This window comes from Salvelinus fontinalis, chromosome 6 (genome assembly GCF_029448725.1).
Source record: "Salvelinus fontinalis isolate EN_2023a chromosome 6, ASM2944872v1, whole genome shotgun sequence".
NCBI classification, from domain to species: domain Eukaryota; kingdom Metazoa; phylum Chordata; class Actinopteri; order Salmoniformes; family Salmonidae; genus Salvelinus; species Salvelinus fontinalis.
Genome location: NC_074670.1, coordinates 12,887,553 through 12,913,897, shown reverse-complemented (window position 1 = coordinate 12,913,897; position 26,345 = coordinate 12,887,553). Strand labels below are relative to the sequence as shown.

The 26,345-nt window shown below is 51.8% G+C and overlaps 2 protein-coding genes across 2 annotated transcripts in view; one reads left to right on the top strand and one right to left on the bottom strand.

The window, feature by feature from the left end:
* Positions 1-2,532: 2,532 nt before the first annotated feature.
* LOC129857088 (protein S100-A1-like) lies at positions 2,533-7,489 on the top strand. The gene is made up of 3 exons (XM_055925013.1): positions 2,533-2,604; positions 6,592-6,757; positions 6,834-7,489. The coding sequence occupies exons 2-3, from the start codon at positions 6,593-6,595 to the stop codon at positions 6,993-6,995; spliced, it is 327 nt and encodes a 108-aa protein (XP_055780988.1). The 5' UTR covers positions 2,533-2,604; position 6,592; the 3' UTR covers positions 6,996-7,489.
* Positions 7,490-13,080: 5,591 nt separating this feature from the next.
* LOC129857087 (neuronal acetylcholine receptor subunit beta-2-like) overlaps positions 13,081-26,345 on the bottom strand; it is a 133,326-nt gene continuing 120,061 nt past the window's right edge. Inside the window, exons 5-6 of the mRNA XM_055925011.1 lie at positions 21,581-22,697; positions 13,081-14,896 (exon numbers count right to left, since the gene is read on the bottom strand). Of these exons, the coding sequence (XP_055780986.1) occupies positions 14,744-14,896; positions 21,581-22,697 (1,270 nt within the window). The 3' untranslated portion in view covers positions 13,081-14,743. The remainder of the gene's footprint in view (positions 14,897-21,580; positions 22,698-26,345) is intronic.

Below are 26,345 nucleotides of genomic sequence, written 5' to 3'. Positions count from 1 at the left end.
CTGCACCTTGGCTCCATTGTAGCTCTCTGCACCTTGTCTCCATTGTGGCTCTCTCTGCACCTTGGCTCTGTGGCCAAAGTGTATAAATAGGCTACACCACATTGCTCCCCTCTGCTCCTCTCCTCTTCTGCTTTCCCTCTCCTCCTCCTCTCCTCTTCTGCTTTCCCTCTCCTCCTCCTCTCCTCTTCTGCTTTCCCTCTCCTCCTCCTCTCCTCTTCTGCTTTCCCTCTCCTCCTCCTCTCCTCTTCTGCTTTCCCTCTCCTCCTCCTCTCCTCTTCTGCTTTCCCTCTCCTCCTCCTCTCCTCTTCTGCTTTCCCTCTCCTCTTCTGCTTTCCCTCTCCTCCTCCTCTCCTCTTCTGCTTTCCCTCTGCTCCTCTCCTCTTCTGCTTTCCCTCTCCTCCTCCTCTCCTCTTCTGCTTTCCCTCTGCTCCTCTCCTCTTCTGCTTTCCCTCTGCTCCTCTCCTCTTCTGCTTTCCCTCTCCTGCTCCTCTCCTCTTCTGCTTTCCCTCTCCTCCTCCTCTCCTCTTCTCCTTTCCCTCTGCTCCTCCTCTCCTCTTCTCCTTTCCCTCTGCTCCTCCTCTCCTCTTCTGCTTTCCCTCTCCTGCTCCTCTCCTCTTCTGCTTTCCCTCTCCTCCTCCTCTCCTCTTCTCCTTTCCCTCTGCTCCTCCTCTCCTCTTCTCCTTTCCCTCTGCTCCTCCTCTCCTCTTCTCCTTTCCCTCTCCTCCTCCTCTCCTCTTCTCCTTTCCCTCTGCTCCTCCTCTCCTCTTCTCCTTTCCCTCTGCTCCTCCTCTCCTCTTCTCCTTTCCCTCTGCTCCTCCTCTCCTCTTCTGCTTTCCCTCTCCTCCTCCTCTCCTCTTCCCATCTCCTCCTCCTCTCCTCTTCTCCTTTCCCTCTGCTCCTCCTCTCCTCTTCTCCTTTCCCTCTGCTCCTCCTCTCCTCTTCTGCTTTCCCTCTCCTCCTCCTCTCCTCTTCCCATCTCCTCCTCCTCTCCTCTTCTGCTTTCCCTCTCCTCTTCTGCTTTCCCTCTCCTCCTCCTCTCCTCTTCTGCTTTCCCTCTGCTCCTCTCCTCTTCTGCTTTCCCTCTGCTCCTCTCCTCTTCTGCTTTCCCTCTCCTGCTCCTCTCCTCTTCTGCTTTCCCTCTCCTCCTCCTCTCCTCTTCTCCTTTCCCTCTCCTGCTCCTCTCCTCTTCTGCTTTCCCTCTCCTCCTCCTCTCCTCTTCTGCTTTCCCTCTCCTCCTCCTCTCCTCTTCTGCTTTCCCTCTGCTCCTCTCCTCTTCTGCTTTCCCTCTCCTGCTCCTCTCCTCTTCTGCTTTCCCTCTCCTCCTCCTCTCCTCTTCTGCTTTCCCTCTCCTCCTCTCCTCTTCTGCTTTCCCTCTCCTGCTCCTCTCCTCTTCTGCTTTCCCTCTCCTCCTCCTCTCCTCTTCTGCTTTCCCTCTGCTCCTCTCCTCTTCTGCTTTCCCTCTGCTCCTCTCCTCTTCTGCTTTCCCTCTCCTGCTCCTCTCCTCTTCTGCTTTCCCTCTCCTCCTCCTCTCCTCTTCTCCTTTCCCTCTCCTCCTCCTCTCCTCTTCCCATCTCCTCCTCCTCTCCTCTTCTGCTTTCCCTCTCCTCCTCCTCTCCTCTTCTGCTTTCCCTCTCCTCCTCCTCTCCTCTTTCCATCTCCTCCTCCTCTCCTCTTCTGCTTTCCCTCTCCTCATCTCCCTGGCTTTCTCAAAAACTTCTTGAAAGATAATTAATGATTTCATTAGGATTTAATTGACATCTCTCACAGGTGAAACTGCTAGAGTGTTCTCCAGTATTCTTGACACTAGGTCAAGCTCTATACCATACTATACCATACTATACCATACTCTACAGTAATGAGTATGTTACACCAGAGGGGGTAATATTTCATACTAATAATGTAAATGTGATCATCCTGAGGTAGTGATGTGGTGTCATGTCTGACAGCTTTTATGAAGGATGGATCGTATCTGTCCATCACAGGAAGGCAGGTGTCCGTCGTGTGAACAGAGAAGGAGGAGAGGAGACGGAGGGATGGGACAGAGAAGAAGAGCAACGGGTGGAAGAAGAGAGGGATGGGAGGGGGGGAGAGAGGTGGAGTGGGAGGAGGGGAGAGAGGCGGAGTGGGAGGAGGGGAGAGAGGCGGAGTGGGAGGAGGGGAGAGAGGCGGAGTGGGAGGAGGGGAGAGAGGCGGAGTGGGACGAGGGGAGAGAGGCGGAGTGGGACGAGGGGAGAGAGGCGGAGTGGGAGGAGGGAGAGAGGCAGAGTGGGAGGAGGGAGAGAAGCGGAGTGGGAGGATGGAGAGAGGCGGAGTGGGAGGAGGGAGAGGCGGAGTGGGAGGAGGGAGAGAGGCGGAGTGGGAGGAGGGAGAGGCGGAGTGGGAGGAGGGAGAGAAGCGGAGTGGGAGGATGGAGAGAGGCGGAGTGGGAGGAGGGAGAGAGGCGGAGTGGGAGGGGGGAGAGAGGCGGAGTGGGAGGAGGGAGAGAGGTGAAGTGGGAGGAGTGAGAGAAGTATTTAAGAGGCTGTCCATCTCCCCCTCCTCACCGTTCTTCGTTACTCTCCCTCTACGTGTCCAACAGCAGGCCAGCTCTCCTCCTTTGCTCAGGTAAGGAAGAAAAGTTGACTCAGGAATTAATGCCGTTTTCAGCAACAGGCAAAACAATTCAGCCCTTTTGCTCTTCAGGAGGTAGTTCTGTCTAGCACGGTAACATGTGTAGCAGATGAAATATATTTCAGCTGTTTGTGATCTAGAGACAATGATACAAAGTTTGCGTTGCTGTAACCCTAAACAACATCAATATAACTCTTACAGAATGGGGAAAGCACACAGCCTGTACTGTAGACTTCACTACTCTGTGTTTGGGGATTTCATGTCTATTCCCTGGTCTATACCGGTGTGATGTTAGCCTGTATGGAGTTTATGACCTGTTGTGTTTCCTCTGTCCTGACCTCTCTCTTCTTTTTCTTCTTTATTTTCTGTTTATGTTAATATCTTGCTCAAAGGAGGCAAATCTATATTTTTCCTAAACAAGAATGACCTCAGATTTCTGTTGGGATAAAGTGAATTTGATACAGTGTAAATGTAATTGTAGGGAAAGAAGTAGAGTGGTCAGGGAAGAGGGGTGGGAGAGGTGGAGGGGTGGTGGAGGTAAGATGGAGAGGTGGAGGGGTGGTGGAGGTAAGATGGAGAGGTGGAGGGGTGGTGGAGGTAAGATGGAGAGGTGGAGGGGTGGTGGAGGTAAGATGGAGGGGTGGTGGAGGTAAGATGGAGAGGTGGAGGGGTGGTGGAGGTAAGATGGAGAGGTGGAGGGGTGGTGGAGGTAAGATGGAGAGGTGGAGGGGTGGTGGAGGTAAGATGGAGAGGTGGAGGGGTGATGGAGGTAAGATGGAGGGGTGGTGGAGGTAAGATGGAGAGGTGGAGGGGTGGTGGAGGTAAGATGGAGAGGTGGAGGGGTGGTGGAGGTAAGATGGAGGGGTGGAGGGGTGGTGGAGGTAAGATGGAGAGGTGGAGGGGTGGTGGAGGTAAGATGGAGAGGTGGAGGGGTGGTGGAGGTAAGATGGAGAGGTGGAGGGGTGGTGGAGGTAAGATGGAGAGGTGGAGGGGTGGTGGAGGTAAGATGGAGAGGTGGAGGGGTGGTGGAGGTAAGATGGAGAGGTGGAGGGGTGGTGGAGGTAAGATGGAGAGGTGGAGGGGTGGTGGAGGTAAGATGGAGAGGTGGGGAAGGGATGGGGAGCGAAGGGAAGGTGGTGGAGAGGTGGGGAAGGGATGGGGAGCGAAGGGAAGGTGGAGGGATGCGATGGGATCAACAGATAGATGGAAGGTGGAGGGGTGGGATGGAGAGATGAGGGGTGGGATAGAGATATGGAGGGGTGGGATAGAGATATGGAGAGATGAGGGGTGGGATAAAGAGATGGAGAGATGAGGGGTGGGATAAAGAGATGGAGGGGTGGGATAGAGATATGGAGAGATGAGGGGTGGGATAAAGAGATGGAGAGATGAGGGGTGGGATAAAGAGATGGAGGGGTGGGATAGAGATATGGAGAGATGAGGGGTGGGATAAAGAGATGGAGGGATGGGATAGAGATATGGAGAGATGAGGGGTGGGATAGAGATATGGAGAGATGAGGGGTGGGATAAAGAGATGGAGGGATGGGATAGAGATATGGAGAGATGAGGGGTGGGATAAAGAGATGGAGGGGTGGGATAAAGAGATGGAGAGATGAGGGGTGGGATAAAGAGATGGAGGGGTGGGATAGAGATATGGAGAGATGAGGGGTGGGATAAAGAGATGGAAGGATGGGATAGAGATATGGAGAGATGAGGGGTGGGATAAAGAGATGGAGAGATGAGGGGTGGGATAAAGAGATGGAGGGATGGGATAGAGATATGGAGAGATGAGGGGTGGGATAAAGAGATGGAGGGGTGGGATAAAGAGATGGAGAGATGAGGGGTGGGATAAAGAGATGGAGGGGTGGGATAGAGATATGGAGAGATGAGGGGTGGGATAAAGAGATGGAGAGATGAGGGGTGGGATAAAGAGATGGAGGGGTGGGATAGAGATATGGAGAGATGAGGGGTGGGATAAAGAGATGGAGAGATGAGGGGTGGGATAAAGAGATGGAGGGGTGGGATAGAGATATGGAGAGATGAGGGGTGGGATAAAGAGATGGAGGGGTGGGATAGAGATATGGAGAGATGAGGGGTGGGATAAAGAGATGGAGGGGTGGGATAGAGATATGGAGAGATGAGGGGTGGGATAAAGAGATGGAGGGATGGGATAGAGATATGGAGAGATGAGGGGTGGGATAAAGAGATGGAGAGATGAGGAGTGGGATAAAGAGATGGAGGGGCGGGATAAAGAGATATGGAGAGATGAGGGGTGGGATAAAGAGATATGGAGAGATGAGGGGTGGGATAAAGAGATGGAGGGTTGGGATAGAGATATGGAGAGATGAGGGGTGGGATAAAGAGATGGAGGGGTGGGATAGAGATATGGAGAGATGAGGGGCGGGATAAAGAGATATGGAGAGATGAGGGGTGGGATAAAGAGATGGAGGGGTGGGATAAAGATATGGAGAGACGAGGGGTGGGATAAAGAGATGGAGGGTTGGGATAGAGATATGGAGAGATGAGGGGTGGGATAAAGAGATGGAGGGGTGGGATAGAGATATTGAGAGATGAGGGGTGGGATAAAGAGATGGAGGGGTGGGATAGAGATATGGAGAGATGATGGGTGGGATAAAGAGATGGAGGGATGGAATAGAGATATGGAGAGATGAGGGGTGGGATAAAGAGATGGAGGGGTGGGATAGAGATATGGAGAGATGAGGGGTGGGATAAAGAGATGGAGGGATGGGATAGAGATATGGAGAGATGAGGGGTGGGATAAAGAGATGGAGTGGTGGGATAAAGAGATGAGGGGTGGGATAAAGAGATGGAGTGGTGGGATGGAGAGATGGATGGGTGGGATGGAGAGATGAGGGGTGGGATAAAGAGATGGATGGGTGGGATGGAGGCAGGGTGGTGGGATACATACACCTGTCTTCTCTGTTACCAACCATCCAGTCCAGCTCAGGTAGAGAGCAGCTCAGGTTCCTATGGTCCCAGTTCCTCCTGTACTGGGTTGGACAGGACAGGGCTTTAGGGTTAGAGACAGAGTTAGAGCTGGGTGTGTTTCTACCTGGTGTGAGTTTCACTCTTATCAGAAGGCTGGGGTTCACATATCCTGCTCACTATTACCTATCTCCTTTCCATCAGTGTCTCAATGTGGCTCCCCACAGATCCAGGATCAACTTATCCTTAAGTGGGGAAACTAATCATCAATCATCATCATACTCCATGGCTAACTGTCTGGGGCTTTAGTAATGTAGTAGGGCTCTTGGGGTTTGTAGTTCTTCAGATGTTGGGTAGGATGACTTTATACTTGTGACTAATTCAGGAACTAGACAGGGTTGAGGAACAAGCAACTCTCTCTCTCTCTGTGTCTATTCATCCATCCATCCCTCTCTCTCTCGTCCTATGTTGATACTGTGTCTCTGTACCAGTGGAGGCTGCTGAGGGGAGGATGGATCATAATAATGTCTGGAATGGAATGATATCAAACACGTTTTTGGGGGGGTGTTTCATGTGTTTGATATCATTCCATTCCAGCCATTATTATGATATGTCCTCCTCTCACCAGCCTCCACTGCTCTCTACAGTGTGTTTGACTGATCCATCTGATCCTGGCTCAGCTTCCATGAGAAAATACATACACTCTGCACAGGCTACATCACTTGATGTCCTACTACAATGTGAAACACCTACTCATGATCCTAACCATGTCTATTGTCTCTCTACCTCTGTAGTGTCTAACAATGTTATTAATCATGATCCTAACCATGTCTATTGTCTCTCTACCTCTGTAGTATTTCTAACAATGTTATTAATCATGATCCTAATCATGTCTATTGTCTCTCTACCTCTGTAGTATGTCTAACAATGTTATTAATCATGATCCTAATCATGTCTATTGTCTCTCTACCTCTGTAGTGTCTAACAATGTTATTAATCATGATCCTAACCATGTCTATTGTCTCTCTACCTCTGTAGTATGTCTAACCCTACCAACACAGAGAATGTGTCCACCTTGGAGACGGCCATGCAGCTGATGATCCAGACCTTCCATAAGTATTCTGGAGACGAGGGCGACAAATACACCCTGAGCAGAGCAGAGCTCAAAGTGATGCTCTCTGCAGAGCTGGGCAACTACCTGGGGGTAAGGAGATTGACACACACACAGACACACACGCACAGACACACAGCGTAAAAGTCTTCCTCTCTCCCTCACCCAGAATGCCCAGGACAAGGAAGCAGTGGACAAGGTGATGGGGGACCTGGATGCCAACAATGATGGAGAGGTGGACTTCACTGAGTTTGTTATTCTGGTGGGGGCGCTCACCGTCGCCTGCAACGACTTCTTCCTGGAGTACAACGACAAGGGGGAGAAGAAGTGAACACAACACACACATGTACACAACACACACATGTACACAACACACACATGTACACAACACACACATGTACACAACACACACATGTACACTCACACACATGTACACTCACACATATCTATGCTCTCTCTCTCACACTCACTCACTCAGGAGAGGAGGATGATTATTATGAGACATCTCCACTCAAATCCTGGCTAGGCTTAATGTCTACTTATTAATAACAGAGACCTACACACACCATACATACCACACACATGCACACACACACTCTGAGATGTTCATAGATGCATCGTGGCACACTGGGTAGTGTGTTTAGTGTGTGTGCCATCTCGATCCAAACCCAACACCCAGAAGTTTATTCCAGAGTGAAAATGTGGAGAGTTTAAGTCATCATTAATAGCGGTCATTGTTGAACATGTGAATATAATTTCTCTATCTTTTCATTCGTTTTGTTAAACTGTTCCTCCTCGATAGAATAAACATGACATTTAACCAAAGCTTTTTGGGGAGTATTGTTGTGGTTTCTGGATACGTTGTGTGCATTTTACCCAGTCTCTCTGGTGGATGAGAGGAGTAGTAACACAGTCTGGCCACCAGATGGGAGCAGAGTGAGAGACACTCCAGGGATGGACTTTTGTGTCTGTGCTGCACTTCCATTAACTTAATCAAGTCAAATTTTATTGGTCACATACACGTGTTTAGCAGATGTTATTGCGGGTGTAGCGAAATGCTTGTGTTTGTAGCTCCAACAGTTCAGTAATATCTAACAAGTATTTCACAACATATACACACACATCTAAGTAAAGGAATGGAATTAAGAATATATAAATATTTGATGAGCAATGTCAGAGCGGCATAGACTAAGATACAGTAGAATAGGATACAGTATATACATACGAGATGAATAATGAAAAATGTGTAAACATTACTAAAGTAACTGGCGTTCCATTTATTAAAGTGGCCAGTGATTCGAAGTCTATGTATATAGTCAGCAGCCTCTATGTGCTAGTGATGTCTATTTAACAGTCTGATGGCCTTGCAATAGAAGCTGTTTTTCTGTCTCTCGGTCCCAGCCTTGATGACCTTTTTGGCCTTCCCGTGACATTGGGTGCTCTAGGTGTCATGGAGGGCTGGTAATTTGCCCCCAGTGTTGCGTCGGGCAGACCGTACCACCCTCTGGAGAGCCCTGTGGTCGCGGGCGGTGCAGTTGCCATACCAGGTGATGATACAGCCGAAAGGATGCTCTCAATTGTGCATCTGTAAAAGTTTATGAGGGTTTTCGGTGCCAAACCAAATTTCTTCAGCCTCCTGAGGTTGAAGAGGCACTGTACTACTACACATATGCAAACACACAATCCTGTAAATGTGCACATACAACAGTTGGTTGGCAGTAGGAAGAACTTGAAATGACCTTGAAACAGGCCTGTTAGTACAGTAATAGTTTATTTTACTGTAATGCTACAGCACTTTGAATCAGGTTACTGGCCACAGTGTTTGTTTTACTGTAAAGCTACAGCTCTTTGAATCAGGTTACTGGCCACAGTGTTTGTTTTACTGTAAAGCTACAGCTCTTTGAATCAGGTTACTGGCCACAGTGTTTGTTTTACTTTGTGTGTGTGTGTGTGTGTGTCAGAAGAACATACAACAGAAACAGGATGTTGAACTGAACTTACAACCTTTATTGGACTGTTTAAGATGCACAGGAACACAGCTGTGAGCGGTATGGAAGGACAACACTCTCCTCTGAGTGGGGAATGGAGAAACAGACAGAGACAAAGAGAGAGGGACAGAGGAGACAGAGACAAGAAGAAAGAACAGAGGAGAAAGAGAACAAGGGAATGATGGGGAGAGAAGGAAGAAAAGAGAGGGGTGGAGAAATGGGGAGGAGGGAGGGGATGGACAGCACTCTGTTTGCGTCACACCTCTACAGCCAGGTCCTGAAGGGAAAGAGAGGACTCCACTCCACCCCACAGGATTTCACAGCTCTCTGATAGGCTTTTCACACTCCTGGGCCTGTCCTGTGGATGTCCTGGGGATGTCCTGGCCCTCTCCTGGGGATGTCCTGGGTCTTTCCTGGGGATGTCCTGGGGTTCTCCTGGGGATGTCCTAGGGTTCTCCTGGGGATGTCCTGGGCCTCTCCTGGGGATGTCCTAGGGTTCTCCTGGGGATGTCCTGGGGTTCTCCTGGGGATGTCCTGGGGATGTCCTGGGTCTCTCCTGGGGATGTCCTGGGCCTCTCCTGTGGATGTCCTGGGGATGTCCTGGGCCTCTCCTGGGGATGTCCTGGGGTTCTCCTGGGGATGTCCTGGGTCTCTCCTGGGGATGTCCTGGGGTTCTCCTGGGGATGTCCTGGGGTTCACCTGGGAATATTATGGACTACCCCACTGTGAAAAGCCTGTGTCCCACAGAGTGACGCAAGGTCATAGAAGGGGATCACTGAGGATGGCAGTTAACACTCAGCTAGAGGTATATTGTGCTGGCTGGCTGGCGTGCGTGTGTGTCCAAATCCCACCCCACCAGGACCTGTTATAGCCAGATTCAGAGGGAGGAGGAACAGAGGGATGGAGAGAGATTGACAGAGGGAGCATAACATGAGGAATCTGTCGTTCAGAGATGGACAGAGAAGAGGGGAGGAGAAAAAGGAAGGAGGGGGCTGAGAGAGCAGGAGTGAGGAAAGGGAGGTAGTTCTTCAGTGTGTAGGTGTGCTGGTCATTACCCATTACCCAATCAACTTCTATACTACAGATGTCCAGGGAGAGAGAGAACGAGGGGGGGTGGAGGGAAGAGGTGAGACAGCGAGGGAAGTAAGCTCTCTTGCACATTGCGTCGCACAGATATGATAATGCTGTGGGCAATGAGTACACACACCCATCAGACATTAAATAAATGAACCTGGCCCATTACTGTAATAACTATAGTTGGCGTGTGTTCTGACAATAATAATAATACAGCATCACACACCGTTACACACTGGGGAGAGTCAGCTACAGAGCACAACACAATCTGAGAGAGGCAGGACAGGAGGCGGAAGGAGGAGAGGAGAGATGGGGGGAGGAGGAGAGGACAGGAGGGGGTAGGAGGAGAGGACAGGTGGGGGGAGGAGGAGAGGACAGGTGGGGGGAGGAGGAGAGGACAGGTGGGGGTAGGAGGAGAGGACAGGTGGGGGTAGGAGGAGAGGACAGGTGGGGGGAGGAGGAGAGGACAGGTGGGGGGAGGAGGAGAGGACAGGTGGGGGAAGGAGGAGAGGACAGGAGGGGGTAGGAGGAGAGGACAGGTGGGGTAGGAGGAGAGGACAGGAGGGGGGAGGAGGAGAGGACAGGTGGGGGGAGGAGGAGAGGACAGGTGGGGGGAGGAGGAGAGGACAGGTGGGGGGAGGAGGAGAGGACAGGTGGGGGAAGGAGGAGAGGACAGGAGGGGGTAGGAGGAGAGGACAGGTGGGGGTAGGAGGAGAGGACAGGAGGGGGTAGGAGGAGAGGACAGATGGGGGGAGGAGGAGAGGACAGGTGGGGGGAGGAGGAGAGGACAGGTGGGAGGAGGAGGAGAGGACAGGTGAAGGGAGGAGGAGAGGAGAGGTGGGGGGAGGAGGAGAGGAAAGGTGGGGGGAGGAGGAGAGGAGAGGTGGGGGGAGGAGGAGGAGAGGAGAGGTGGGGGGAGGAGGAGAGGACAGGAGGGGGTAGGAGGAGAGGACAGGTGTGGGGGGAGGAGGAGAGGACAGGTGTGGGGGGAGGAGGAGAGGACAGGTGTGGGGGAGGAGGAGAGGACAGGTGTAGGGGAGGAGGAGAGGACAGGTGGGGGGAGGAGGAGAGGAGAGGTGGGGGTAGGAGGAGAGGACAGGAGGGGGAAGGAGGTGAGGACAGGTGGGGGGAGGAGGAGAGGAGAGGTGGGGGGAGGAGGAGAGGAGAGGTGGGGGTAGGAGGTGAGGACAGGAGGGGGGAGGAGGAGAGGACAGGTGGGGGAAGGAGGAGAGGACAGGTGGGGGGAGGAGGAGAGGACAGGAGGGGGGAGGAGGAGAGGACAGGTGGGGGAAGGAGGAGAGGACAGGTGGGGGGAGGAGGAGAGGACAGGTGGGGGGAGGAGGAGAGGACAGGTAGGGTTAGGAGGAGAGGACAGGAGGGGGGAGGAGGAGAGGACAGGTGGGGGGAGGAGGAGAGGACAGGTGGGGGGAGGAGGAGAGGACATGTGGGGGGAGGAGGAGAGGACAGGAGGGGGAGGAGGAGAGGACAGGTGGGGGTAGGAGGAGAGGACAGGTGGGGGTAGGAGGAGAGGACAGGTGGGGGGAGGAGGAGAGGACAGGTGGGGGGAGGAGGAGAGGACAGGTGGGGGTAGGAAGAGAGGACAGGAGGGGGTAGGAGGAGAGGACAGGTGGGGTAGGAGGAGAGGACAGGAGGGGGGAGGAGGAGAGGACAGGTGGGGGGAGGAGGAGAGGACAGGTGGGGGGAGGAGGAGAGGACAGGTGGGGGGAGGAGGAGAGGACAGGTGGGGGAAGGAGGAGAGGACAGGAGGGGGTAGGAGGAGAGGACAGGTGGGGGTAGGAGGAGAGGACAGGAGGGGGTAGGAGGAGAGGACAGATGGGGGGAGGAGGAGAGGACAGGTGGGGGGAGGAGGAGAGGACAGGTGGGGGGAGGAGGAGAGGACAGGTGAAGGGAGGAGGAGAGGAGAGGTGGGGGGAGGAGGAGAGGAGAGGTGGGGGGAGGAGGAGAGGAGAGGTGGGGGGAGGAGGAGAGGAGAGGTGGGGGGAGGAGGAGAGGACAGGAGGGGGTAGGAGGAGAGGACAGGTGTGGGGGGAGGAGGAGAGGACAGGTGTGGGGGGAGGAGGAGAGGACAGGTGTGGGGGAGGAGGAGAGGACAGGTGTAGGGGAGGAGGAGAGGACAGGTGGGGGGAGGAGGAGAGGAGAGGTGGGGGTAGGAGGAGAGGACAGGAGGGGGAAGGAGGTGAGGACAGGTGGGGGGAGGAGGAGAGGAGAGGTGGGGGGAGGAGGAGAGGAGAGGTGGGGGTAGGAGGTGAGGACAGGAGGGGGGAGGAGGAGAGGACAGGTGGGGGAAGGAGGAGAGGACAGGTGGGGGGAGGAGGAGAGGACAGGAGGGGGGAGGAGGAGAGGACAGGTGGGGGAAGGAGGAGAGGACAGGTGGGGGGAGGAGGAGAGGACAGGTGGGGGGAGGAGGAGAGGACAGGTAGGGTTAGGAGGAGAGGACAGGAGGGGGGAGGAGGAGAGGACAGGTGGGGGGAGGAGGAGAGGACAGGTGGGGGGAGGAGGAGAGGACATGTGGGGGGAGGAGGAGAGGACAGGAGGGGGAGGAGGAGAGGACAGGTGGGGGTAGGAGGAGAGGACAGGTGGGGGGAGGAGGAGAGGACAGGTGGGGGGAGGAGGAGAGGAGAGGTGGGGGGAGGAGGAGAGGAGAGGTGGGGGTAGGAAGAGAGGACAGGAGGGGGAAGGAGGTGAGGACAAGTGGGGGGAGGAGGAGAGGACAGGTGGAGGGAGGAGGAGAGGAGAGGTGGGGGGAGGAGGAGAGGAGAGGTGGGGGGAGGAGGAGAGGACAGGTGGGGGTAGGAGGAGAGGACAGGTGAGGGGAGGAGGAGAGAAGAGGTGGGGGGAGGAGGAGAGGACAGGAGGGAGAAGGAGGTGAAGGCAGGTGGGGGTAGGAGGAGAGGACAGGAGGGGGAAGGAGGTGAGGACAGGTGGGGGGAGGAGGAGAGGACAGGTGGGGGGAGGAGGAGAGGAGAGGTGGGGGGAGGAGGAGAGGACAGGTGGGGGGAGGAGGAGAGGAGAGGTGGGGGTAGGAGGAGAGGACAGGAGGGGGAAGGAGGTGAGGACAGGTGGGGGGAGGAGGAGAGGACAGGTGGGGGGAGGAGGAGAGGACAGGAGGGGGAGGAGGAGAGGAGAGAGGGGGAAGGAGGAGAGGAGAGAGGGGGTAGGAGGGGAGGAGAGAGTGGGAAGGAGGTGAGGAGAGAGGGGGAAGGACAGGAGGGGGAAAGAGGAGAGGAGAGGAGAGGGGGAGAAGGAGGAGAGGGCAGGAGGGCGAAGGAGGGGAGGACAGGAGGGGGAAGGAGAGGAGGAGAGAGGGGGAAGGAGGAGAGGGCAGGAGGGAGAAGGAGGGGAGGAGAGAGGGAGGAAAGGAAGAGAGGACAGAGAGTGAGACACTGTCTTACTCTGATAATGAGAATCACAGTGTTGACAGAAATGAACATTTGTGCAAACATTCATTACACACAATAGCTTATGTTTCATGAGAAAACATCCTTATTCCAACATACATATCATCTGTCAGTTCTATATTCGACCACCCAATTTTGTGCAATCATGGCTCAACTGTAAAAGGAGGGAATTTACTCCATCTTGGCTCAACCCAACCTCAGTTTCCCAGGAACTTACTGAATCTAGACTCATCCCCTTGCAACTGCACCCGATGGCACAAGCTGCTATGATCCCAATAGAGCTGTATACGCAGACATTCTACACCTTTATCATTCTCTCAGGCTGAATCCCAAATCACCCCCTTCGCCTGGCCCCTCGGCACTCCACTTGCGCGTTCACACGCGCCTCCGCCATTTGCACAAGTGTACTAAAGCTGAGGAAGTGAAAATGCTGGGGGCATAGGGGCTAATTAGATCCTCCTATAGCCACTTCGAAATAGCCAGCACGGATGCAGGCTTCAGAGCGAAGTACTATCCCGACACTCACCGCTATATGTTTGAAGTTAGCACAATTGAATTGTAAAAAATGGAGAGGCGTGTCTAATTATATACCATGTGCATGTGTTTATGTCTGATTCAGAGACTGGTCCCGAAGTTGATGGGTTTATTGATCCCATCGCCACTCTCTGGAAGTCACCCTCGGAGCTTCAACATGTGACAACGGAGGGAGTTGGTAGAGGCGAGGGGGCGGTTTGGGATGCACCATAACTACTTCATCTCATTCCATCTAACTCTCTGTCAATATCTCTCTTTCATCTCTCTCCTTCACGATCTGTCTCTTCTACACATATAGTGTTAGCGTACACATCACAGGCTGTGTAGTACAGGTAATATCACATTCTTGTTTAAAAGCCTAGAGAATCATACAACAAACCACTGCACCCTACCTTTATATCAGGAACAGACACCGAGAAATCGCAATAATATTATATTCAAAGCTATACTGTGGTACACTGCTATGCTATGGTAAAATATACTGTACTGTACTATCAGTTGGCTTAACAGAAGTGGCTTTGAAAAACAATTATGACTTGCCTTTACATTTTTTCTGATTGGTTGACACAGTTTCCAATCAAGGTTCTGTTACTGAAGCATTAAGTTCTGTACCAGTTGAAGGTGCGACGATATACTCTCAGTAAGCTTGCACAGTCAGCTTGGAATGAAGAGCATTGATTGGTTGGCGTAGCGTTCTACAGGATGTCAAACAATTTAGAGATTGTCCTCTCTCCCTGATTGGCTCCTGCCGCTTATCACTCAGAGGGAGAGAGGAGAGGGATAACTCCACCGTCCTCTGGGAAAAAGGGAAGAGTTGTCCATCCATTTATCCCTCCTCTAGAAAAAAAATATCTTTAATACGATGTTGGTGTTCACTTTTTCAGTTCAGAACAGTTCAGTAGAAAGGCTATAAAGGTTAACAGGTGTGGCTTCTGTCCAATTTAGTTCCACAGACTTAATAAAACCCACTTCCCCTACTGGGCAGGTCCCTCCCTCCTGCCCCTGTCCTGCTGTGCTGATTGGGTCGGGGCGGTGTCCATCGATGCTGCTGGGCACCTGGTTGGTCAGCCATTGGTGTTGGTGATGGTCTTGGCAGTGTAGTTCTGGAACAGTGGCTGGAGGAACATCCCGACCGTTCCGGACACACACACAATTATAAAGATCCACAGGAAGAGACGGTCGATCACCATGGCAACATACTTCCAGTCCTCGCTCACCTGAAGAGGGGTGTAGGCAGAGGTTTACATAAGTACAGTGCTTACAGAAAGTATTCACACCCTTTGACTTTTTCCACATGTTGTTGTGTTACAAGATAGGATTAAAATGTATTTAATTGTCATTTTTTTTGTGAACGATCTACACAAATACTCTAATGTCAAAGTGGAAGAACAATGCTAACATTTGTAAAAAATCTATGAAAAATAAAACCCTAATAGACAGTATCTTGTTTACATACGTATTGTAATGACCCTGGGTTTATGAGTGCGGATATCAACTCTGCCGCTGGAGCATGCTTTTGGGGCACAGTCGATAGCGCGCTGGACTGCGGGCTAGAAGGTTGAGGGTTCGACACCTGCTCCCTCCCTGTTTCATTACAGTATTCATCCCCCTGAGTCAATACAGTGCATGTTAGAATCAGCTTTGGCAGCGATTACAGCTGTGAGTCTTTCTGTGTAAGTCTCTAAGAGCTTTGCACACTTGGATTGTACAATATTATTCTTTTAAAAATTATTCAAGCTCTGTCAAGTTGGTTGTTGGTCATTTTCAAGTCTTGCCATAGATTTTTTGACCTTGGGTTTTAGGTTATTGTTCTAATGAAAGGTGAATTTGTCTCTCAGTGTCTGTTGGAAAGCAGACTGAATCAGGTTTACCTCTAGGATTTTGCCTGTGCTTAGCTCTATTCCATTTATTTTTATCCTAAAAAACTCCCTAGTCCTTGCTGATGACAAGCATACCCATAACATGATGCAGCCACCACCATGCTTGAAAATATTTAGAGTGGTACTCATTGATGTGTTATGTCGGATTATCCCCAAACACAACGCTTTGTATTCAGGACAAAAAAAGTATTACTTTAGTGCCTTATTGCAAACAGGATGCATGTTTTGGAATATGTGTATTCTGTACAGGCTACTTTCTTTTCACTCTGTTATCTAGGTTAGTATTGTGGAGAAACTAAAATGTTTTTGATCCATCCTCAGTGTCACGATCGTGTGGGAGTGAGACGGACCAAAACGCAGCATGTGGAAAATAAGCCATCTTCTTTTATTTTTTGTGAAGAAGGCAAAACGAAACAAAACACTTACAAACTAACAAAACAACAAACGACCGTGAAGCTATAAACGTAGTGCACACACACAGGCTACAAACGTTCAACATAGACAATTCCCCACAACAAACTAAAGCCTATGGCTACCTTAAATATGGCTCCCAATCAGAGACAACAGAAACCAGCTGTCTCTAATTGGGAACCCATTCAGGCAACCATAGACTTTCCTAGACAACTACACACAACATAGACACAGCTAGACAACTCTACTAAACATAAACCCACTACTCTAAATAAACCCCCTAAACCTTACAATCACCCTGGACACTACAAAACCCACATAAATACCCATGTCACACCCTGACCTAACTAAAATAATAAAGAAAACAAAGAATACTAAGGCCAGGGCGTGACATAGCCCCCCCCCTTAAGGTGCGAACTCCGGGCGCACCAGCACAAAGTCTAGGGGAGGGTCTGGGTGGGCATCTGACCACGGTGGTGGCTCAGGCTCAGGGCGAGGTCCCCACCCCACCATAGTCAATCCCAGCTTATATCTCCCCCTACAAATGACCACCCTCATATTACCCCCACTTAATCTTTTGGGTAACATCGGCACAAGGGGCAGCACCGGGATAGAGGAATAGCTCAGGACAGAGGGATAGCTCAGGACAGAGGGATAGCTCAGGATAGAGAGGTAGCTCAGGATAGAGGGGCAACTCCGGACTGAAAGGCAGCTCCGGACAGAGAGACAGCTCTGGACTGAGGGGGAGTTCTGGATAAATAGCCGCTCTGGGCTGAGGAACAGCTCATGACTGGCTGACGGCTCTGGACGCTCATGGCTGGCTGACGGCTCTGGACGCTCATGGCTGGCTGACGGCTCTGGACGCTCATGGCTCACTGACGGCTCTGGCAGATCCTGTCTGGTTGGCGGCTCTGGCAGATCCTGTCTGGTTGGCGCCTCTGGCAGATCCTGTCTGGTTGGCGCCTCTGGCAGATCCTGTCTGGTTGGCGGCTCTGGCAGATCCTGTCTGGTTGGCGGCTCTGGCAGATCCTGACTGACGAATGGCTCTAGCGGCTCCTGACTGACTAACGGCTCTGACGGCTCTGGACAGACGGGCGGCTCTACTGGCTCGGGACAGACGGATGACTCAGACGGCGCTGGGGAGACGGATGGCTCAGACGGCGCTGGGGAGACGGATGGCTCAGACGGCGCTGGGGAGACGGATGGCTCAGACGGCGCTGGGGAGACGGATGGCTCAGACGGCGCTGAGGAGACGGATGGCTCAGACGGCGCTGAGGAGACGGATGGCTCAGACTGATCCTGTCTGGCGGAAGGCTCTGTAGGCTCATGGCAGACGGGCGGCTTTGCAGGCTCATGGCAGACGGGCAGTTCAGTCAACGTTGGGCAGACGGCAGACTCTGGCCGGCTGAGACGCACTGTAGGCCTGGTGCGTGGTGCCGGGACTGGAGGTACCGGGCTAAGGACACGCACCTTCAGGCTAGTGCGGGGAACAACAACAGGGCACACTGAGTTCTCAAAGCGCACTATATGCCTGGTGCGTGGTACCGGACTGAGGGCACGCACCTCAGGACGAGTGCGGGGAGAAATAACAGTGTGTACAGGACTCAGGAGACGCACAGGTGGCTTAGTGCGTGGTGCCGGAACTGGAGGCACTGGGCTGGAGACACGCACCATAGGGAGAGTGCGTGGAGGAGGAACAGGGCTCTGAAAACGCACTGGAAGCCTGGTGCGTGGTGTTGGCACTGGTGGTACTAGGCTGGGGCGGGGAGGTGGCGCCGGAAATACCGGACCGTGCAGGCGTACTGGCTCCCTTGAGCACCGAGCCTGCCCAACCTTACCTGGTTGAATGCTCCCCGTCGCCCGACCAGTGCGGGGAGGTGGAATAACCCGCACCGGGCTATGTAGGCGGACCGGGGACACCATGCGTAAGGCTGGTGCCATGTAAGCCGGCCCAAGGAGACGTACTGGTGGCCAGATATGTAGGGCCGGCTTCATGACATTTGGCTCAATGCCCAATCTAGCCCTACCAGTGCGGGGAGGTGGAATAAAGCGCACTGGGCTATGCACCCGTACAGGAGACACCGTGCGCTCTACTGCGTAACACGGCGTCTGCCCGTACTCCCGCTCTCCACGGTTAGCCTGGGAAGTGGGCGCAGGTCTCCTACCTGCCCTTGGCCCACTACCTCTTAGCCCCCCCCCCCCAAGAAATTTTTGGGTAGTACTCACGGGCTTTTCAGGCTTCCAGCCACGTCTCCTTGCTGCCTCCTCATATCTCCGCCTCTCTGCCTTCGCTGCCTCCAGCTCAGCTTTGGGGCGGTTATATTCTCCTGGTATTTCTCGGTCCAGAATTTCCTCCCAATTCCAATAGTCCAGTGTAGGTGGGTCCTGTTGTTGTTGCACACGCTGCTTGATCCGATGTTGGTGGGGAATTCTGTCACGATCGTGTGGGAGTGAGACGGACCAAAACGCAGCATGTGGAAAATAAGCCATCTTCTTTTATTTTTTGTGAAGAAGGCAAAACGAAACAAAACACTTACAAACTAACAAAACAACAAACGACCGTGAAGCTATAAACGTAGTGCACACACACAGGCTACAAACGTTCAACATAGACAATTCCCCACAACAAATTAAAGCCTATGGCTACCTTAAATATGGCTCCCAATCAGAGACAACAGAAACCAGCTGTCTCTAATTGGGAACCCATTCAGGCAACCATAGACTTTCCTAGACAACTACACACAACATAGACACAGCTAGACAACTCTACTAAACATAAACCCACTACTCTAAATAAACCCCCTAAACCTTACAATCACCCTGGACACTACAAAACCCACATAAATACCCATGTCACACCCTGACCTAACTAAAATAATTAAGAAAACAAAGAACACTAAGGCCAGGGCGTGACACTCAGTTTTCTCCTATCACAGCCATTAAACTCTCTAACTGTTTTAAAGTCACCATTGGCTTTATGGTAAAATCCCTGAGAGGTGTCCTTCCTCTCTGGCAACTGAGTTAGGAAGGACGCCTGTATCTTTGTAGTGACTGGGTATATTGATACACCCTCCAAAGTGTAATTAATAACTTCACCATGCTCAAAGGGATATTATTTTTACCCATCTACCCTTCTTTGTGAGGTATTTGGAAACCTCCCTGGTGTTTGTTGTTGAATCTGTTTTAAATTCACTGCTCGACTGACGGAACTTACAGATGATTGTATGTGTGGGGTACAGAGATGAGGTAGTCATTCAAAAATCACCATTATTGCACACAGAGTGAGTCCATGCAACTTATTATGGGACTTGTTAAGCAAATGTTTACTCCTGAACTTGTTTAGACTTGCCATAACAAAGGGGTTGAATACTTATTGACTCAAGACATTTCAGCTTTTCATTTTTAATGAATTAGTAAAACATAATTCCACGTTGACATTATGGGGTAGTGTGTGTAAGCCAGTGACATCACAACATCTACATTCAATCCATTGGACATTTCGGCTGCAACATAACAAAATGTGGAAAAAGTCAAGGGGGGAATACTTTCTGAAGGCACTGTAGATGAAGGATACACAGCTCTCTTTTCTCCTCTTTCTCTATCACTTGTCTCTCTCACTTTCTCGCTCCTTCCCTCCCCCTCACCTATTAAAGGGGGGTGAGAGGAGGGGTTGAAAGGTTCATGTGAGTAGAGACTGGATTCTACCACAGAGCTCTAATGAGGTCTGACACTGAAAGGGGGGAGGAGGAGAAGAGAGGTGACGGGAGAGAAAAAGAGAGACCGGATGTAGAAGAATAAGGGATGGGTGAGTACGGCAGGGAAGGAGAGGGGGGAGGAGAGAGGGGAGGTGGAGAGAGAATCAGACCGGGTATAGGGGAATAAGGGATGGGTGAGTACTGCAGGGAAGGAGAGGGGGAGGAGAGAGGGGAGGTGGAGAGAGAATCAGACCGGGTATAGGGGAATAAGGGATGGGTGAGTACTTCAGGGAAGGAGAGGGGGAGGAGAGAGGGGAGGTGGAGAGAGAATCAGACCGGGTATAGGGGAATAAGGGATGGATGAGTACTGCAGGGAAGGAGAGGGGGGAGGAGAGAGGGGAGGTGGAGAGAGAATCAGACCGGGTATAGGGGAATAAGGGATGGATGAGTACTGCAGGGAAGGAGAGGGAGGAGGAGAGAGGGGAGGTGGAGAGAGAATGAGACCGGGTATAGGGGAATAAGGGATGGATGAGTACTGCAGGGAAGGAGAGGGGGAGGAGAGAGGGGAGGTGGAGAGAGAATCAGACCGGGTATAGGGGAATAAGGGATGGATGAGTACTGCAGGGAAGGAGAGGGGGAGGAGAGAGGGGAAGTGGAGAGAGAATCAGACCGGGTATAGGGGAATAAGGGATGGATGAGTACTGCAGGGAAGGAGAGGGGGGAGGAGAGAGGGGAGGTGGAGAGAGAATCAGACCGGGTATAGGGGAATAAGGGATGGATGAGTACTGCAGGGAAGGAGAGGGGGAGGAGAGAGGGGAGGTGGAGAGAGAATCAGACCGGGTGTAGGGGAATAAGGGATGGATGAGTACTGCAGGGAAGGAGAGGGGGGAGGAGAGAGGGGAGGTGGAGAGAGAATCAGACCGGGTGTAGGGGAATAAGGGATGGATGAGTACTGCAGGGAAGCGGAGGGAGGAGGAGAGAGGGAAGGGGGTGATGATGACTTGAAGAGGACAGGAGGGAGGACCTGAAGTGAAAGAAGGATCAGGTGGGTCTTAAAAGTGGTCGGCATGGAGATGGACTGTAACCATGGAGATGATGAGTGGCGCTGATGGACAGAATTACAAGGACTGTTAATTCACTATGTCAGGGTCTCTCATTCCAGGAGAATGTTCTTTCCTCCCTCTCCATGCCTTCAGGCATCCCTGCCCACTGAAGGAACCCCCCCCCCCCCCCCTCAGCCGTTCATCCTCCTCTCTTTCTACTCCTTCGTAGGGAGAGAGCCCTGTTTTATTCACTCACAATGCTGATGTCATACAGTAGCTAAGATTAAAACTGTGTTGAATATTCAGAGCAGAACAAGTGTAGCCCATGAATTCATAACCATTCACCCATAGTTATTCTCCCTAGAATGTAGCAGTAGGTGGTAGCTATTCATAGGTTGCAATGAAGTCATTAGCTAGCAAAGTCATTGGCTAGCAATGCTAACGTTAGCTAGTTAAAATCCGGTGGCCTCCCCTCAATCTTAGCTAGCTAGCTAACGTTATACTGCATTTAAAGTCAATCTGGCAACATAAAAATGATGACGAAAGGTTTTCCTAATAATTATTTGCCTCCTTTTGAATGTCATTATATTTCCAAGCCACTATAATGCACTTTGCATGAAATCTTAATCAGCGCTTATTGACAATGCATTGAGTAGAGTGCTAGGCATCAGTCCTAAAACGAATGTTCAAAACAGTACCGTCTCGAAACAGGCCAATCTGCTGTGAATAAGTGTAGATATATGGCCTTCTAGACCGAGTGTAAGTAACATTCTATGATGTGTATGGCAGAACAGGGTCAAGACATCAGATATATAATGTGATATATAGTTGCAGTGAATGGTGAATAAATGGTGTATTTCTACGTTACTCACGCTCTGGTGGTCGTCTTCAGTCTTCATGTGGTTGGCGATGAAGCGGACCCCGTCGACAGCCTCCTCCAACCCAGGGCAGGCTTGTCCTAGCACGGCCTGGGTCAGGGCTGGGCCCCCTCCTACCTGTTTCCCCCTAGGCCGGTTCCCCTGCCCCCCCTCCCTGCCTTCCCTCAGCCCGTTCAGCCCCTCCATCGACCTCCCTCCCCCTCCTCCCCCCGCGCCCCCTCCCAGCTCCCCTACAAACTGTTTCACCGACGCCCGGTTCACGTAACACGTACAGGGGTCGTTGTTATCCATGCCACCCCCTCCGCCCCCCAGCCCCAGACCCACCATCAGCCCCCCGGCGGAGCCCCCATCCCTGCCCCCCTCCCTCTGCTCCTGGCCCCTCCGTCGCTGGCGCAGCTTCTGGCGCTCGCAGCTGTTCCGGGGCTGGCGCATGAAGAGCAGCGCAGGCAATTTGTTGAGGAACACCAGCTTGACCCAGGGAGGCATGGTGTGTGTGGTGGGTGAGCGGTGGTGCACGTTGAGAACACACACACTGGTGACAATAGAGAAGGTCACCAGGACCATGGTGAACATCAGGTACTTCCCGACCAGAGGAACGTCCAGGGAGGTGGGGGGGACGATCTTAGAGATCAGCAGGAGGAACACAGTGAGGGCCAGCAGGACAGAGATACACAGGGTCATCTTCTCTCCACAGTCAGAGGGCAGATAGAACACTAAGATAGCCAGAGAGGTGATGAGGACACAGGGGATGATGAGGTTGATGGTGTAGAACAGAGGTTTCCTGCGGATGATGAAGTCATAGGTGATGTCTACGTAGGTGGGGTCGGCAGGGTTCTCGTTGCGGCGCCCCGGCAGGGCGATGATGTCCCACTCTCCGCTGGGTGTGAAGTCGTCCATGCTGGCCACGTCGGACCTCAGGATCAGGTCGATCTCTGTGCGGTCGTAGGTCCAGGAGCGGAACCTCATGGTGCAGTTCTGCTGGTCGAAGGGGAAGTGTTTGACCTCGATCTTACAGGCTGACTTGTAGATGGCTGGAGGCAGCCAGAAGATACTGCCGTCATGGGAGACCACCGCGTTGGAGTAGAAGGAGACCTCGTACATTCCGTCAGCACTAAGGAAGCAGGGATGGAAAGAGAGAGAACGTTAGACTATTGGAAGGATTTTAGATATTAAAATACAGTATATAAAATGCATGCCCTTTTAATACAAATTAGTAATACATACAGATTAAAATAAGCAGAAAAGAGTGAGACAGTTTCTCCTATAAATGGGGGTAAATGTAACTTCAGCTCTATGTGTGTCTTATTAAATTTTCTCCAGTCTCACTACAGATCCTTTATCACACAACCTCAGTCACATCTCACACAGACAGGACTGAGTGACAGGAGCAGGACAGGTAAGACTCTACTGTTACAGACAGCCAGGTAAGATGACCACAGAAGATATCTCTCTCTCACACACACACACACACACACACACACACACACACACACACACACACACACACACACACACACACACACACACACACACACACACACACACACACACACATTCTGACTACAGAAAGATGGAGGTCAGACAGATGAGGGTGTGATGCGTATCAGGACTGCAAAGTAACACACGACTCCTTATATAAACATGCTGGTCACTGCTGAGGTGAACATCATCCTTCCTTAACCTGGACACAGCTAGGACAACGGAAGAGAACTCAGGTAGAGAACAGGTCAAATCCCTCAGGTAGAGAACAGGTCAAATCCCTCAGGTAGAGAACGGGTCAATTCCCTCAGGTAGAGAACAGGTCAAATCCCTCAGGTAGAGAACGGGTCAAATCCCTCAGGTAGAGAACAGGTCAAATCCCTCAGGTAGAGAACAGGTCAAATCCCTCAGGTAGAGAACAGGTCAAATCCCTCAGGTAGAGAACGGGTCAAACCCCTCAGGTAGAGAACGGGTCAAATCCCTCAGGTAGAGAACGGGTCAAATCCCTCAGGTAGAGAACGGGTCAAATCCCTCAGGTAGAGAACGGGTCAAATCCCTCAGGTAGAGAACGGGTCAAATCCCTCAGGTAGAGAACGGGTCAAATCCCTCAGGTAGAGAACAGGTCAAATCCCTCAGGTAGAGAACAGGTCAAATGCCTCAGGTAGAGAACAGGTCAAATCCCTCAGGTAGAGAACGGGTCAAATCCCTCAGGTAGAGAACGGGTCAAATCCCTCAGGTAGAAAACGGGTCAAATCCCTCAGGTAGAGAACGGGTCAAATCCCTCAGGTAGAGAACGGGTCAAATCCCTCAGGTAGAGAACGGGTCAAATCCCTCAGGTAGAGAACGGGTCAAATCCCTCAGGTAGAGAACGGGTCAAATGCCTCGGGTAGGGAACGGGTCAAATGCCTCAGGTAGAGAACGGGTCAAATCCCTCAGGTAGAGAACGGGTCAAATGCCTCAGGTAGGGAGCAGGTCAAATGCCTCAGGTAGGGAGCAGGTCAAATGCCTCAGGTAGGGAGCAGGTCAAATGCCTCAGGTAGAGAACGGGTCAAATCCCTCAGGTAGGGAGCAGGTCAAATGCCTCAGGTAGGGAGCAGGTCAAATGCCTCAAGTAGGGAGCAGGTCAAATGCCTCAAGTAGGGAGCAGGTCAAATGCCTCAAGTAGGGAGCAGGTCAAATGCCTCAGGTAGGGAGCAGGTCAAATGCCTCAGGTAGGGAGCATGTCAAATGCCTCAGGTAGGGAGCATGTCAAATGCCTCAGGTAGGGAACAGGTCAAATGCCTCAGGTAGGGAGCAGGTCAAATGCCTCAGGTAGGGAGCAGGTCAAATGCCTCAGGTAGGGAGCAGGTCAAATGCCTCAAGTAGGGAGCAGGTCAAATGCCTCAGGTAGGGAGCAGGTCAAATGCCTCAGGTAGGGAACAGGTCAAATGCCTCAGGTAGGGAGCAGGTCAAATGCCTCAGGTAGGGAAGGGGGCAAATGCCTCAGGTAGGGAGCAGGTCAAATGCCTCAGGTAGGGAGCAGGTCAAATGCCTCAGGTAGGGAGCAGGTCAAATGCCTCAGGTAGGGAGCAGGTCAAATGCCTCAGGTAGGGAGCAGGTCAAATGCCTCAGGTAGGGAAGGGGTCAAATGCCTCATGTAGAGAACGGGTCAAATGCCTCGGGTAGGGAACGGGGCAAATGCCTCAGGTAGGGAGCAGGTCAAATGCCTCAGGTAGGGAGCAGGTCAAATTCCTCAGGTAGGGAGCAGGTCAAATTCCTCAGGTAGGGAAGTGGTCAAATGCCTCAGGTAGGGAAGGGGTCAAAGAACTCAGGTAGGGAACGGGTCAAAGAACTCAGGTAGAGAACAGGTCAAAGAACTCAAGTAGGGAACAGGTCAAATACCTCAGGTAGGGAACAGGTCAAATTACTCAAGTAGAGAACAACGAAGGAGAGCAATGGAAGAAGGTCAAGATATTGATTACCCTTCGTAAGAAATTAAATCAATGGAACCCATTAGTTTGTGACTATTGTGTTGTTAGTGGTTATGGGGGTGGGGGCTGGGTAAGTAGATCTGTTTAGCCCCCGCCGGTTGGTTAATCAGTGTAAAACGGCATTAGGGAAAGAGGAGATCGAGGCCAGACAGTTCACTTTCACTGATAAGATTAAGCTTACACAGGGTTAAGACACTCCGATAAGATAAGTTACACCGGGCTAAGAGACTACGATAAGATAGGGACTAGAAGACTGGAGTTGAGAAACAATGCTGTACTGTGTGTGTGTGTGTGTGTGTGTGTGTGTGTGTGTGTGTGTGTGTGTGTGTGTGTGTGTGTGTGTGTGTGTGTGTGTGTGTGTGTGTGTGTGTGTGTGTGTGTGTATGTGTGTGTGTGTGTGTGTGTGGAAGTTGGTTGCTCTTCTGACTCCTACGTAGAGCAGACAGTTGCTGAAGCACTAGCCCAGAGTATCATGCCTCAACAGCCTTGATTATCACTGCAAACTTGTGGCGCTGATATTTGGGAGTCTCGGCCATGTACTTAGGCTGACAGTATGTGGCCTTCAGATTGGCGGCCTGCAGAGGACAAAGGCAAAGCAGCTCCCAAGGTACTGCTCTGTGTCAGCAGTCCTGGACAGCTTAGCTGTTTGGAGAACAAGGTGCTTTCTGTATCTAGAAGTGCCCAGATATCCATGTCTTTACAATGTTTGGATCCTTCTCCACTGTAATGGGATTTGTGGATTCAAATAGATTTGTGGATTCAGATGTGTGTGTGTGTGTAACTAACTTGTTAAACACCACAACGTCAGGCAGCCAGATGTGTGTGTGTGTGTGTGTGTGTAACTCACTTGTTATACAGCACAACGTCAGGCAGCCAGATGTGTGTGTGTGTGTAACTCACTTGTTATACAGCACAACGTCGGGCAGCCAGATGTGTGTGTGTGTGTGTGTAACTCACTTGTTATACAGCACAACGTCAGGCAGCCATATGTGTGTGTGTGTGTGTGTGTGTGTGTGTGTGTGTGTGTGTGTGTGTGTGTGTGTGTGTGTGTGTGTGTGTGTGTGTGTGTGTGTGTGTGTGTGTGTGTGTGTGTGTGTGTAACTCACTTGTTATACAGCACAACGTCGGGCAGCCAGATGTGTGTGTGTGTGTGTGTAACTCACTTGTTATACAGCACAACGTTGGGCAGCCAGATGTGTGTGTGTGTGTGTGTAACTCACTTGTTATACAGCACAACGTCGGGCAGCCAGATGTGTGTGTGTGTGTGTGTGTGTGTGTGTGTGTGTGTAACTCACTTGTTATACAGCACA

Excerpts from the sequence above, each read along its gene's own strand:
- LOC129857088 (XM_055925013.1), top strand. The coding sequence starts at position 6,593 with ATGTCTAACCCTACCAACACAGAGAATGTGTCCACCTTGGAGACGGCC. Across the intron at positions 6,758-6,833 it reads AGCTGGGCAACTACCTGGGG|AATGCCCAGGACAAGGAAGC; the intron begins GTAAGGAGATTG and ends TCCCTCACCCAG.